At 37.5% G+C, this 15,959-nt stretch overlaps 1 protein-coding gene across 1 annotated transcript in view; it reads left to right on the forward strand.

The window, feature by feature from the left end:
- Positions 1-15,959, forward strand: part of MAP7 (microtubule associated protein 7) — a 90,532-nt gene that overhangs the window by 56,645 nt on the left and 17,928 nt on the right. Inside the window, exons 7-10 of the mRNA XM_015592126.2 lie at positions 5,286-5,399; positions 10,027-10,154; positions 14,726-14,841; positions 15,175-15,458. Coding sequence (XP_015447612.1) covers positions 5,286-5,399; positions 10,027-10,154; positions 14,726-14,841; positions 15,175-15,458 — 642 coding nt within the window. The remainder of the gene's footprint in view (positions 1-5,285; positions 5,400-10,026; positions 10,155-14,725; positions 14,842-15,174; positions 15,459-15,959) is intronic.

Below are 15,959 nucleotides of genomic sequence, written 5' to 3' on the forward strand. Positions count from 1 at the left end.
CAATAAACGGCTGAGCAGCATTTTCCTTGCGACAAGAACATTTCTCATTTTAGAACTTGGCTGAATGATTGCATTTAGCAGTGATGAAAGCGGTGCTTCTCTCAACTCTTTAGTAAATGAGTTTACAGCTCCAGAAATCACCCACTTATCCACCAACATGCAAATAATCTGTTATGAACATTTATTTTACTTCAATCATGTTGTCTTTGACTTTTCATCTGTACTTTGGGAATTCCAGGCTTTGACTTTCTAAAAATATTACTTCTTAATTGATTCATGTTGGTAGGTTTCATTTTGCTAATTTATTTCTCATTTAACCAAACCTTTCTTACTGCATTTCTTATGTGTGTGATTGGTTTTTTGGTTTCCATTCTTTCACTTTTAAGGGATTCGGCCTAACATCAAGAATATCATCAGCCTCCTAAAAATTTTAATAGTCATAGTCATCCAATTAATACTTTATTTTAATTTTGATTTTTATTCGTCCCAGGGATTTACAGTACATGAATGTTATTTATAAAATGAAAATTTCATTTTACATATTTATATATCACAGTAGGAAAAACCAAAGTTTTAAGATAAGCTACTTGGTTTACATAACTAAAATGATTTTAAACAAACAAAAAAAATTATTGTGCAATATAAAAATACGTGCTCTTTAAAAGTAACAAGTTATGGTTACTTTAAGTGCTTTATTAAGAAACTGATTGGGAAAGGTTCAGTGTTCATAGTCTTTAAAAAGGAATGTAACAATGTGTGCATGTTCTGTATGTGTGTATGTGTATTTATATATTTCATATTGTGTAAAGTCTATGGTGTCATTGTAATGTAAAATATTATATGTGTTGATGTTGTTTTAGAACTAATCTCTTAAAGCAGTAAATGTTTGAACAATTTCCTATTCTTGCCTTTTAACTTAAACCATTCCTTTTTTTTAACCTAATGTGCCTAAATCAATATTAGACATGTCGTCAAATTAGGGGCCTTGTATATGTGTTAGAGAAAAGTATTATGAATTAAAATTCCTTTCATAAATAGACTTTATTTTCAAATTCATTCCCCTAATGTAACATAAAATGTAGCACATGAATGCTAGGCTTATAGTTATCTACTTATCTTTTCTTTGGAACTGGTTATTTACTCAGTACTTTAATTTTATACTTTTGTGAACCTGGATCTAAGGCAAACTACAGTGGAGATTTTATGGTACTTTTAAGATAAAGTAAACCTTGCTTACTGCCTCCTGCAGTCCCACAGCTGAAATTAGGGTAAGATTGGGAGTGGGAGATGGGCAATAAAGCAGACAATATCCTGTCCATGCTTCTGTGGAATGACAATGCTGTGTCAACTAGAAATAAGATGTTTTATAGATTCTGCATTATAGTATCTGATTGGATAGTCTTAAGAAATAGGCTCTTACTACTGGGGAAAAAATTGTTGGATGGCCCATCTATGCCATTTGGGACAAGAATCCCTAAGAGGTGAAGGGCCTGAGTGGATATGCTTCGGGCTGACTGTTGAAACAGAGTAACTAGAACAGAGGTCACCAGCTCCTAACCCATGTTGTTGCTAACTGTATCTTCAGGTTTTTACCTTCATGGATGTCCTTCCTTAGATTGACCCTGACTCTGCGCATTCTTCCTTTGGATGAGGTTAAAGGTCAAGGGAGGTTCAATAACCAGTTCATAGCTAGGGTCGAGAAACTGCCCCTCGAATCATAGTACAGGCCTATAATATTGAATATTAAGCAGGACTAATAGGATAAGAGAAAAAGCACTCAATTTAGGAGTTCTGCTTCTCCAACTCCTTTATCAAAAGAACTGTGAATAAATTCCTGAATCTGACATGCAAAGTTAACCTGGAAGGAAGATTCAGTTCATCCAGGGGCTCTCATATAGTCCAGGAAGCAAACTTTTTTTTAAGTTAGGCAAAACCCTCAGGAGGAGGGTGAGTGAGTTAAGCCTTTCAATGAGAATAAAAATTCCTCTGAATTTGAACTTCTCTAATTTAGAAATTTAGGTATTTCATTTACTTTCTTTTCTGCTGTTATGAAAACTTGGTCATGCTTTTAGCGAATTGGAAAGCATCCTTATCAAATTATTAAATTAGAGGCTTTTACAGACAAATCTGTTAGAGGATATTATACTATTACTAGATTGTTTGAGCTTTTCAGCCCCACAGCACAGGCCTTAAAGTTATTAAATTGAGGCTCTGATACTATCAGGGTTGACATTCAGCTGTAATGCTCTGTCGATTATTAAAAAGTACTGAAATATTTCCTTAGCAGCTGATAAATATCTACTTTCCCAAGCTGCGCTTCACCAGGCCCTCCAGAGCTAATGAGTAGTATCCACTGGCCCTGTGCCTATGCCCTACCAGTTTTTAAATATTTTAATTATTACACTTGAATATAGTGTCACATAGACTGATAAAATAACCTGAGCTATTTTACCAAAGATTTCTATAATTGCTGCAATAGAGAGAATATTGCCACTGGAAATTTTTGCATTAAAGATGTTTCTTATTAACTTAAGCTATCTGCTTAACCAGCTTTTTTCTTAAGGATGAAGAATAAGTAGTTTGAAAACAGTAAAAATGAAGTTGCCTGCTCTTTGCTTAAAATTAGTCCATATATTTTTTCCTAAAATCTAGGACAGAGAACAAGGTGAGATAGACCTCAAACTGATCTGCCTATCATCATCTTCTGTTTGACCTGAGAAGCAGTTTTTATTCTTTTCATTTGAATCAATCACCATCATTTTAAAAATGGAAGATTTCACATGCCACTTAGGTTTTCTACTTCTAACGAAAAATCAGAACCTGACAACACTTGCCTCCTTTCTGCGTGGCACCTGTCATCTGGAACTGAGTAGTGGTTTCCTGCTCATGAAGGAGTGTGGAAGTGCAAACATCTTATGTTTGTTTGCCAACCCTGGTCCAATGGTCTATTATGGCAATTTTCAATATCTAATTTTTAAGTGCTTAAATAGGATTGATACTGTAGAGTTGTTTCATGAGAATAGCTTTTCCTTCAAAAGCTTATCATCTTAAAACCTGGCTCCTCTAGGTGGGGAAAAAAGAAACTAGTAAACTAACTCTTCTGTCCTAATTTTTACTAAAATGTTATCTTATGAAAGAATCTGTCTCTCTATTCCTCAAGGCATAGTTGTGAATGTGGTGGAAATGTATTTCTCTTAGCAAAATCTTTCATTCACTGTGTCAAAGATATAAAACAAATATCTTTGGATTTGCTTTAAACACAAATCAAAGGGTTTTAATGATCTTCATTTAAGGCAGATTCTTTGGTTGATGCCTGAAAGACTCACAGAAATAAAGTAATCGAACTTCTTAGTCACACGGGGGAAAAGACATGTCTTCTCAATGATAAACCATCCCTGCAGTCCTAAGCCAGTCACCCTGCAGAGTTTAAGAAAGAAAATATTCATCTCTTCTTCCCTTTCTCATCTACTAAAAATGTAGTTCTGTTGAAGATTTTCATTTGATCCTCGTCACTTTCCCCCACTGATCTTATTCTGTGAATGTATAATTTAGATTATATTCACTTGATACTCACATACACACTGCCATACTATAGTTTATAATTAGCACTTATCCCGTTGTACACTCTACTACCTGTGTAACTATTACATTAGTTTTTACAGCAGATATTTTTATTAATGTCTTAATGTCAGATCAGATTTGATTTAACCATGATGCCTCGCCGAACAAACAGAAAATCTAACAAACAATTCAATAATTCTTAAGTTCACCAGAGCCTTGATCAAAATAGTCACTTTCTTAAAATGAAGTCAGATATTTAAGATTCTTACTGAGATCGGTACCTATTCCAAAGAGGAGAAAATATTTTCTATAACATTTAAAATAGATGGTTTCTATTAACTAAAACTGATTTCCTAGAATTTAAATATCATTTCTTTAAAATATGACATATAAAAGATCGTTTTAAGAATAATTGCTCCAGAGGCAAGGGACTTGCCTCTGCTGTTTATGGTGTGGAACAGAGTGGCCTTGTTGGGTTTGGACAGTTTTAAAGACTTTTAGAAGTGACTTGAAAGTATGTTCTAATTTAGAGCTATACGATCACTTTAGTGATATTTGTAGGATTTTGCAAGCCGCTTCTTTGGTACTTTAGGAAAGTAGCTTCTGTGCTTTTATGGGCCATTACTAAAAGCTAATATAAGCAAAGTAATGTATAATTGGCATACCTTTCCTAACAATGGACTTGCCATGCCCCAATATACTTTGGGACTTTACTTTATTGCATTTTTAAATTTATTTTCCAGATCCTTTACACATTCGCTCGTAATCTCCAGTATTACATGTATATTGAATTTTGGCTTTTCTTTTTAACTTTATCGTGCTTCAATTTTACTCTTATCCGCCAAAATTTTTATGTTGTTGCCAAACAAGAACCCGAAAAAACCTGGATAGCTGAATGAAAAAATAAAAAGGAAATTCTATACAGAACTCTTCATGAGTTCTCTTTTATTATATTTGATTTCCCCCAATTGCCCAAGTAGCAATTCGTGGAGATCTAGCAAAGTTTAATGGAGATCCTGTCTATCTTTATTTATATATAAATCTAGCTTGCATTAAACTGCTATAGCCTCGGTTGGATTTGATTATTTAGGGCAGGGGTCCTCAACCCCCAGGCCGTGAACTAGTAACGGTCAGTGGCCAGTTAGGAACCAGGCCTCACAGCAGTGAGCGGCGGGCCAGTGAGAAAGCTTCATCTGTATTTCCAGCCACTCCCCAGGGCTAGCATCACCGCTTCAGCTCCACCTCGGATCATCAGGCATTAGATTCTCATTAAGACCCCTGGTCCTTGGTGCCAAAAAGGTTGGGGACCGCTGATTTAGGGTACTTAGGAAGCCCTTTGGTGGAGCTGTGTGCCATCAGTCCACTGCCCATCCTGATGAGGGCAGATATGTACGACTGTAGTCAGTGATACATGCCAAACCTGTAATTGAAATAACGTTTCTGTTTTGTTACCTGTTGACTGCTAAAGGAGGGTGGTTAGCAAAATCCGCATCCATAAAACTAATACAGAGCCTGCCACAAACAACATTTGAAGAAAGGCAACACTATAAAATAACTGCGCCTTTGGGCAGGGCTCCTGCTACCCTGATGCTTCACCAGCTGTCGTCTCTGGAGAGCCGGCTCTCTCTAAGGCCCGGCTTTGGGAACAGTAGGTGTGATACTCTGTGCCCTCTTGACCCTGGAAAGAACGCCTGCTAACATCTTGCTTATGTGGTGACATTTAGCTCGCCGCCTGCAGCTCAGCCCATGGGAGAGCAGCGTTGTTAACAGACTGCTGACGCCCACACATTCGTTCCTGGCCAGAAGTAAAAGTACAGCTGCCTTGTCTGGAGATACAGGTAAAATTGTCAAGGTGCAACTTTCCTGGTGAGGTAAAGTCCTCCTTTTGAAGCATATCTGGGCCTCCAATAATCATCTAATTACATCTCCGTTTTTCCTAATGTGTGCCTCTCTCTCCTCTGGGTAGAATGGCTTTGAAACTGTTTCTGTTGGTGTTGGTTTCGTGCCCCTGGCATTGTTTTCTCTTATCATCCATCTTAGCATCTTATCTGGACCACCAGATGCCAGGCAGACAAAGGATGCCCCTCCCTGTGATCAGAGGCTTCAGAGGCTTCTGTCTGTTCATAGCATTACCAGAAATACATGTCCCTTCCCTGCCTTTCTTTCTGTCCCTGCATCTAAGCAGAAGATCAGCAGTAGAAATAATTTAATATTCTAACATATGGACTTGGGGATAAAATCAAGGCACAGGCCGATTTAAGCATAGAGTTTCATAGTGTGGCTGTAGGCTCCCTACTTACCCTCCCTTTGCCGGTCTTTTATGTGTGATCTAGGAAGAGTACCCTTGCACAACTCTAAGACTTTTGGAGAAGGCTAATTATAGTGTTCTTATTTGTTATGCACTTTGAAAATATGTAAAATGTGCCAAGCACTAGTTATTATAATTAGTTATAACTTCTCTACTTTTTTGAAATATAAAAAGTGCCTGAATGAGCCAATTAATTTAATGAGAAGTTAGTGTACAGCCTACAGCTAGCTGGAAATAGGCTCTTGGCAACATCTCTCTGGTGGTGAGTTGATTTGAGTTTTCCCGAATATCTTTGGGCACAATTAGTATGTATAACCAGTCTACCAGCCCTCATCTTTGGCACTTAGGAAATTGTATAGCCTCTTCATAAAGTTCCCTTTTAAAAAATGCTTTGCCTCTGCAAGCCTCTTCATGATCATTAGCCCTCTTTACAAATAATTTTTGGTGGCTTTATGATGTCTTTCATCTACGGTACCCGATGAGCTAATATCAACACGAATTCTCATAGTGCCCCTGGGAGGCAGTCAAGAAAGCAAGTGCAGGCATTCCTACCACCTGCCTGTGGAAACCAAGTGCAGTGACAGAGATTGACTTACACCAGAACCACTTAGAAAATCAGTGGGCTGGATCTTAAACGTGCTTACGCTCCATCCTTGGCACCCTGCGTGATGCTGTGTGTGCAGTTGTGCATTCAACTAGCTGGACCACAGGGTTCTGTGTTTTCTGTAAAGTTATTCTGTTGCCAACTGTCATGTTGCATCTGAGATTTCTCTGGAGAAAAAAATATACAGCTTATTTCAAGATAATATGCCATTCATAGGCATAAAAAAAAAAATTTATACAAGTCACGGAAGTATTTCTTTGTGTCCAGCTAATTGAAGAACCTTTAAAACTGCTTTTCAATTCTGTTTCGTAGGATATAAATAATAGTTAATGGTTATCATGCTTATGAATCTCCACATTATATGTTTCCATACTAAAGGACTGCCTCACAGCTAGAAAATTGTCTTTCTTTGTTATTTCTGTCATCACTAACTTTTGTCAATTCTTTCACTCTTCCTCTAGTCTTTTCCAACACCACTTCCTCATTTTCCATTCATTCTACTTGCCCACCTTCCCGCCTTCCTTCATTTTTCTGCTCAATCAGGTGCTTTTTATCTGCTTTTTATATAGCTTTTCTTTGCTTTGCAACTTTTCCATTCTCCTTTCACAAATTGATACATTTCTCTAATTTACTTTACTGAGGCAATGCATAGCCTTTCCTTGAGTTGCCTGTTTTATTAATACTTTCCTTGGATCATTGTTCCCTATCATTGCATCGATACAGCTTATGTTTAATGAAACAAAATTGTTGATTTTTAAAACTTTTCATTTGAAGTTATATATGTCAACATCTCTTACATTTATATTGTCAAAAACACTTTTTCTATCTACTCTTGTCGATTTTCTTTCTTGTCTTTCTTTCCATTTTAGTGTTGTCTCTTGAATTCAGCTTATATCCGATTGCCATTGGCAAGAGGATGACTTATATCCAGAGCCAGGGTTACAAAAGCAGATCAAAACAGTCATCCTTACCCCTAAGATGTTCGCTGATTGCAAACTCGCAGAACAAGCAATAAGAGCAGAAATCAGAGCCTCTGACCTCTCATTTGTGGCTTCGGCTTTGGATTGACTTTTCCATGCCCATTTTTTAAAAAACATTAAAAATACATGTGATTATTAGAGCTCAGGATTAAATGAGTTAATACATGTAAAATGCTTAGAGTAGTGCCTGCACATATTAGGCACTCAATAAATATTAATTCTATTATATATTTTTTCTATTCCCTGTGTTGCACTCCAACCACTTGAACTGCATTATCTTTTCTCATTATTTCATATAGAAAATCTTGAATGATCTAAATTGATGCATGCTTGCTACCAAGAGTAGAAGGAAGTACAGATATTGTGGAAAACTTTCTCAAAGACATTTCCATAAAAGAATTTTTGTGTTTAATAAAACTACTTTGGGATATGGGGTGGGGGGTAGGGGGGAATAGACAGTAGTTGCTATTCAGAACAACAATGAGAATCTCATGAAATGTAATATCCTTAGAAGGAATTGATAATGCTTAGTTTAGCCAGGCAATGTTTCTTGAACAATTAAATTGGAAGATTTTTGTATAGACTGCACTAGACAGGTTTAAGATATTTTCATCCTATGATTAATGTTGGCTGACTACCATAATAAAGAATGAGCCAGAGGCATGATGGGATTGGCTTACATCTAGGATCATCTCAGAAACGCTCCATAGACACCCCCTGAAATTACTGTTTTCCCTAGAGAGAAAAATTATATTTCTGTGCTTCATTCCTTTTTCAGTGTCATAACCATGGCCGCAGAGCAGGGCCATTGTCAAGAGTTTCTTGATTCTTCAGCAAGGTTAATGGCCTCTGGCCGTGCCATAGGCAATGTGTGCCTCTCCTGGTCATTAATCCCACAGAAGTGCCTTGTGCCAGGATGTTATTCTTTATATGTATTTGATTGGCTTGGAAGAGTTTTGCATTAATGATCTCTTTCCTTGTCTGGGAAATGCAAATGCTTTACTGTGGCACTGGAGGAGAGGTTATTTTCAAATCGTTTTCCCTGCGGTCACAGCAAGACAAATGACAAAGTCCTCCCTTCTCGCTACACGAAGGAATCTTCCCTCATCATTAAGGTGTGAAGCAAAGTTTTGCGTAAACTCCCAAATATGACACACATTTTTTTTAAGGAGAACCGAGGGAACGTAAAATGTTTAGGTTTCTCCTGAAGAAACAGAGGTCTGTTTTCAGATGATGGGAAAAGAGAATGAAGTTTCCAATCTATTCACTGTCTTAACCGATCAGTGAGAACCAGAAGATGCTGCCAGGCATTTGATGAGAGCACGCGAATAAACTTGCAATCCAATCAACTTTTTGTCTACAGATTAAACCAAGATCACATATTTTTTAACTCTAATTCTGAAATTAAAGTTATCATGAATTTGTCTTGTGAACTTTTGAGTTTTTAATTTATTAATACTGTTATATTCAGCTGACATAATGGTCTCTTTAAAGGGTTGCTACCATGTCTAGGCTTGGGTAAAATCATTTTATGACATGGTCTAAATACATATAGTTCTCCTCAGCAGTCTTATTTAAGTGTCTTACTTTTGCTAGAAAATGAGATTTCTGGACAAGATCTGAAAATGAACTTTGCAGCCATAGTAACCACACTTCAGATACCTATGCAGTGTTACATGAATGTCTTTAAACCCATTGTTGCTCAGAATCATTTGATGAAAGACAGTATTTCTTTGGAAGTGAATGGTCAGAAACTTTGTGGTTTTTCAAAAAACATTCCATCTTGAGTAAAACTGTAAAAGCTATAAATGATTCAACTTTATTTTTGGCAATTTTAACATATTTATGTTCTATTCACCATTTTGAATGATGACATCCTTTTTACCCACGTGTTCTGCTGCGTGTTATGAACCATCAAATGCCTTGGCTTTGGGGAAAACCCAGAAGCGTGCATTTGATTCGCCTTTAAGTGGATAACGCATTCACAGAAATTTTTTCCTGGAAATTATTAGTTATCCTTGTAACAAGTCTTAACACCTGGTAAGACTTGGTTGTTTAAAAATTCAGTTGCTTTTTTCTCACTGGCTGTTGAACTTTATTCCTGAAATAGTTGCTTGCCTGTTTGCTCGCTTCCTGTCTTTACACCTTTTGTTCCGTCTTATAGCTAATTAGGAAAAATCTGATTATAAGTAGTCCTTATATAAAAATGATCTACCGCTAATGTAGCATTTTACCAGAACCATCAGTCTATAGGAATAGAAGGTCATTGCTTTCTATAATTATTGGATTACATCTATATCTTTAATCGGTATTTAAATAGCAAAAGAGCTTATATATTCCAGATTTTTCATTTGGACACGCCTTCCTTTTGGACACACCGTAAACTAATAGGGCTGGAGTATGATGGTTCTGGACACCTTTAGGTAATAACATCTTCTTCCTACTTTTCTCTCTATCTCTGCTTTGCTCCTTTTCCTGAACCTGCTTTTGGCTTTCCTTCAACTGCTCTTCTGACACTCTTGTGTGTAAAACAATCACCTGCACCCTAGTTATCCCCATTTGTCCTCGTTCAGCATCTTGCAGCCCCATCAACATCATGCCCTACAAAGCTGCACACTCTAGAAATCCGATGGATCGACCAAAATTCTTTGTAACTCCACCTGAGGGCTCTGCGCGAAGGAGGACTGTTCATGGCACAGCGGTGAGTAGCCGTTGGGAGCGGCCGGGCGAGTCTGTGCTATTTCTGTGCAGAGTAGACAGCACCCCGAGGTGCAGTGTGGGTGTAAGACTGGGAAGTGGCGACATCCACCATCCCATCTATCCCCCCAGTCCTGAATCTGGTTGGCTGGACGGTAGCATCCCCATACTTCCTCTCCTCATGGAGATTTTACTCCCCCTAATAATTTGAATTTGAAAGTGAAAACTGTCCTTTGTCCAAGTGTGTTTGAGTGACTAACCTATCCTGATGGTGTCTTTGTACAAATAAATGCAGGGTCAGCATACTTTTATTTCTGAAAGCAGAAAATCTTTGAAGGGGTAGGGGCTTCTGCGTTTTATTCCGACCATATCCAGAAGCTGGCTGAACTCTTAAATTTGGTCCATTAAAAAGCAATATAAAGAATTTTTCTCTGCTTAGCTAATCCTTGTCAAGGCCCAGATCTTAAAATACAGTGACAGAGTATTTTATAAACATTAGTTATTCACTAAGTAATTCTTGAAAGGCTATTGGGCTATGTTATAAACTCAGATTTTCAAGTAAAGAATATAATTTGTACTTGTTATCACTGGCAAAGTAGCTGAGCTAACATTAATTTTCACCATGCTATAAATGCAGTGAGGTAACTTGTATGTCTCCAGGAATATTTATTCTCCTTTGTTTTAACTGTGTGTTATTTGCTCTCTGTTCAAAGATGTAGACATTGTTCTATGATGTTTAGATATTGTCCTTTAGTCTCAAAGGACTTGCCAGTCAACCAGAAAGTCTCACTCCCTCTCTCCTGTGGTAGTAACATGACCCATTTAATGAAAGGCTGGAACAATTTTTTAAAATCTTGAGTTCCAACAGCAATTCAGATTTATAAAGCTGATGGACACTTAAAAGGATTTTGCTTAGATGTTTGAGTATAATTCCAGAGTTGTGAGAATTTGAAGGCTTTGCCTACAGGCAGTTTTCTTTCAAGCTGTTCAGGCTTTCAGGAAAAGGCATTTAATTCATGACTGAGTCAGACCTCCAGCCCTTCAGGCCAAAGGTGAAAGGAACTTTGATGTCTGGGGAGTTTTCTTTCATTGGCACATTGGTCCCAGCTATGGACAGAAAGCAATAGATCAGCAGAACATCTCGGCCCCAAACTTTGGGTAGTTATTGGTGAGGGAAAAACATTTACCAAAGGAAAACTATCTTGCCGTGGATAAAAACAGAAATTAACACTCCAGGTGGGAAGAATGAGAGAATGTCTTTGGCCAACCAATGAAGTGAGAGGGATTTCATCACATGATCCAGAACCTCTACTGTTCTTTTTTTTTTTTTTTTTTTTGGATTGCCTTCCTGTTACTGTATTTGATCTATTGGCCTTCTTTTCACCTCTTTAGAACCAAATTTTTAGGCAAATACTCACTGCTAGAAAATGATCCATGAGTCATATATACTCGAGAGCTCTGATATCCAGTTGAGCAACTAGCCACATATAGCTACTGAGCACTTGAAAAGTAGCTAGTGAGACTGACAGAGTGATTTTAATTTTAAATTAGAAATGTTTTTAATTGTAGTAAAAAACAAAGTTTACAATCTTAACCATCTTTAAGTGTACAGTTCAGTAGTGTTAAGTATATTCACACTGTTGTGCAACCAATCTTTATACTTTTTAAATCTTGAAAAACTGAAACTATACCTCTTAAACAATTTCCCATATCCTCTTCTCTCCAGCCCCCTAGGCACCCACCATTTTACTTTCTATGAATTTGACTACTTTAGGTACCTAAATGCAATATAAATGGAATCATGCAGTATTTGCACTGGCTTATTTCACTTAGTATAAGGTCGCAAAGTTTCGTCCATGTTGTAACGTGTGACAGGATTTTCGTTCTTTTCAAGGCTAGTAATATTCCTGGGGGTGGGTATATGTGTGGACACGCGCGTGTGCACACACACACGTATACACACATACGTAGGTATGTACATGCCACATTTTATTAATCTGTTCATTTGCTCATGGACATTTGAGTTGCTTCTGTCTCTTAGCTATTATAAATAACGCTGCTATAAACACGTGTATGCAGATATCTTTTCGAGATCTTGCCTTCGATTCTTTTGGCTATATACCCAGAAGTGGAACTGTGGGATCTTAAGTAATTATATTTTTTATTTTTTGAGGAACTTTCATGCTTGTTTCCATAGCAACTGTACTATTTTACTTACATTTCCACCAACAGTGCACAAGGATTCCAGTTTTTCCACATCTTCAATACTTATTTTGTGCGGGTTTTTTTGTTTTTCCGGTTTTTTGTTTTTGTTTTTGTTTTTTTTTAATAGCAGCCATCCTAATGAGTTTAGGTTACAGTTTTGATTTGCATTTCTCTAACTGTCAGTGATGTTGAGCATCTTTTCATATGCTTGTTGGTTGTCAGTGATGTTGAGCATCTTTTCATATACTTGTTGGCCATTCGTATATCACCTTTGGAGTAATATCTATTCAACTCCTTTGCCCATTTTTAATTCTTAATCTTTAATTGTATTTTATTTTTTTAATTTTTAATTTTAATTTTTGTTAAGTTGTAGGAGTTGTTTATATATTCTGGATATTAATCCCTTATCAGATACATGATATGCAAATATTTTCTCCCATTCTATAGGTTGCCTTCTTACTCTATTGATTGTGTGTTTTTTTGTCACATAGGATTTTTAAGTTTGTTGTAGTCTAATTTGTCTGTTTTTGCTTTTGCTTCCTGTGCTTTTGGTGTCATATCCAAGAAATCATTACCAAATCCAACATCATGAAGCTTCCCCTATGTTTTCTTCTAGGAATTTTGTAGTTTTAAATCTTACATTTAGGTCTTTATTATGAGTTAATTTTTGTATATGGTGTAAGGTAAGGGTCCAGCTACATTCTTTACATGTGGATATCCACTTTTCCTAGCACCATTTGTTGAAGACACTGTCTTTTCCCCATTGAGTGGTTTTGGCACCCATGTCAAGTATCTTTTGAACATACTCACAAAGATTTGTTTCTGGGTTCTCTATTCCACTGGTCTATTTCTTTCTTTATGCTAGTACCCTACTGTTGTTGTTGTTGTTGTTTTTCGTTAATTAAATTTATTGGGATGTTCCACACTGTTTTGATTGCTGTAGTTTTGTAGTATGTTTTGAAATCAGGAAGTGCGAGATCTCCAACTTTGTTCTTTTTCAAGATTGTTTTGGCTATTCAGAGTCCCTCAAGGTTCCATATGAACTTAAGATGGATTTTTCTATTTCTACAAAAAAGTAACATTGGATATTGATAGGGGTTGCATGGAATCTGTAGATTGCTTTGGGTAGCATTAACATCTTACAATAATAAGTCTTTCAATCTATGAACACAGGATGTCTTCCCATTTATTTGTGTCTTCCTTAATTTCTTCCAGCAGTTTCTTCTTGTTTTTAGTGTATAAGTCTTCTCCCTCCTTGGTTAAGTTTATTCCTACATATTTTATTCTTTTTGATGCTATTATAAATGGCATTGTTTTCTTAATTCACTTTTCAATTTTAATTTGAATTTAGGTCTAAGTTTAAATGGCTTCTATTGAGCACTTGGAATGTTTTGTGAGGCTGAATTTAATTTTTAATTTTATTTAATTTTAATTAGAACTAAATTCAAACAGCCAAATGTGGCTTATGGCTACCATATTCAACCTGATAGTTTTCGAACATTTTTCTAATCATCATAAAAGGTTCTGTTGGATAGCGCTGCCTTGGAGTATCAGCCTGTATCGTCTCTCTTGAGGGTTATTCGTATGCTAAATCTAACTCTAATTGTAAAATTAAAGTCTTTGTCTTGCTGGTACGTTGTCCAGGCTGTGGACATGAGAAGCTTGATGCATGTTTCCCACCTTACTTAGCCTGTGGAAAGTGTTAACAAGAAAGATTATTGTATAGACCCCTAGCTATTTACTCAGAACAGGATGAGAATCAGGAGCACCTTTTTATGTGTGGTACCCATATAGGTGATTGGATACTCGACCGATGAAAGGGCATTAAAAAGAACTGAGAGGGTAAATACATCTACCTGCATGTGAGAGTATTATTTCACACACATTTTTCCAAACTGCTTCTCTCCTGCTATTCCTACTCCAATCTATCCCTATCCCTCCCTTTAAATAAGGTCATTTAAAGGGAGGCCAGTTTTAGGAAAGGAAAAATTGGTTCAATGGCACTTTAAAGGAAAAAAAAAGATTATCTGAGGATAATACGTTTATATAGGTTCATTCCCTCATATTTGTCTTATCAAGTACAGATGATGAAATTCATTCCCCAAACCTCCACATCTCAAATCACTCTTCCTTGTTTTCCTATTCAGATCTCTCTTTGATCTGACTTCAGCCAAATTAAAATGCTTTGAGTAAAAGGAAGAAAAGCTACCCAAACCGCTTAACTCCAACCTCTCGTAAAGAGCCCTGGGCCTTCCTCTCCAGGGACTGATCTACCAGAGGCATAATTACCAACCTGTACACCTGCCAGGAAGTCCCATGTGGTTGTCCAATGCGTGGAAAAATCTAATTATTGTGTTCCTCTGAACTTAGGGCTATAAGAGAGAGAGGGAGAGAGAAAACATACCCTTCCACCTCACATCCAGCATCCGAAGGGCTGCGTCTCCGTCCAATCCCAAAGCCAGATCACCTGCTTCTTCTCGACTTTGGTAAGTGAAATATAAGAGGCTGGCTGGGTTGTCCCATGCTGGAGAAGTAGTAGCCTTTGTCCTCTGAAAGGAAATTATTCTCCCCACATGGTTTGGCTTTGCCTTAGGGAATAACATTTTGCCTTAAAGGAAAGAAAAAAGAACTGGAATGAGTCTCTAAAGTGAATATGTCTGCATTTGCCACATAAAAGGCAAAAACACAAGGCTAAATATTTTCCTTCCTTTTCCATATTGTTGTTCTGGGACAATTACATGGTAGGGGACCTGGGGAAGGAAGATTCTGGCAAGCCTATTTTGACACGTGCCCTTCTCTTTACGTCCTTTGTGTTCCAGGCTCCCATCCAAGTCCTTTCCTCATTTGCCCGGCACACCCAGACCGACACCTTCCTTGCCTTCCAGTTCAGTCAAAGCTGCCCCTGCTCAAGTCCGGCCCCCGTCGCCTGGCAACATCCGCCCTGTCAAGAGAGAAGTTAGAGTGGAACCTGAGAGAAAAGGCCCTGACAGGGAACCTCAGAAAGTCACCAATGAGCCCTCACTAAAGGGCAGAGCACCTTTAGTGAAGGTAGAAGAAGCCACAGTTGAAGAGGGCACACTTGTTGAACCAGAGGCCGCCCCTGGTAAGAATCAACTGGCTCGTGATAGAATGTGGGTTACTTGCTCTCTCTCTCTTTCTCCTGTGCTTCTTTTACTTAGCTTTCATTTTCCCCACCTTATTGGGGACTTGGAAATTTTACTCTGAGGCTAATTTCGGGACTTTATCATAAGTATAGTTTTCTCACGTATAAAGAAATTAGAATCAGACATCAAAAGTTTATTGTTGGAGCCACAGCATATTAATTTGATTATGTTTCTGAATCCACTTATTTCACCAAATGTGGTGTTCAGAGCATCTGCCTCAGAATCACTTGTATTATCTATTACTATGTTATAAAGTATCCTGAAACTTTGCTACTTAAAACAACAGCAAACAGTTATTATATCACACGGAGTCTTGAGTTATGAATTTGGGAGCCGTTTAGCGGGGTTGTTGGAGGATGGCTCATGCACATGGCTTTTGGCAGGTGGCCTTGGTTTCATGACATGTGAACCTCTCCATAGGGTTGCTTGATGTCCTCACA

The sequence above is a fragment of the Pteropus alecto genome, unplaced genomic scaffold (genome assembly GCF_000325575.1).
Source record: "Pteropus alecto unplaced genomic scaffold, ASM32557v1 scaffold185, whole genome shotgun sequence".
NCBI lineage: Eukaryota > Metazoa > Chordata > Mammalia > Chiroptera > Pteropodidae > Pteropus > Pteropus alecto.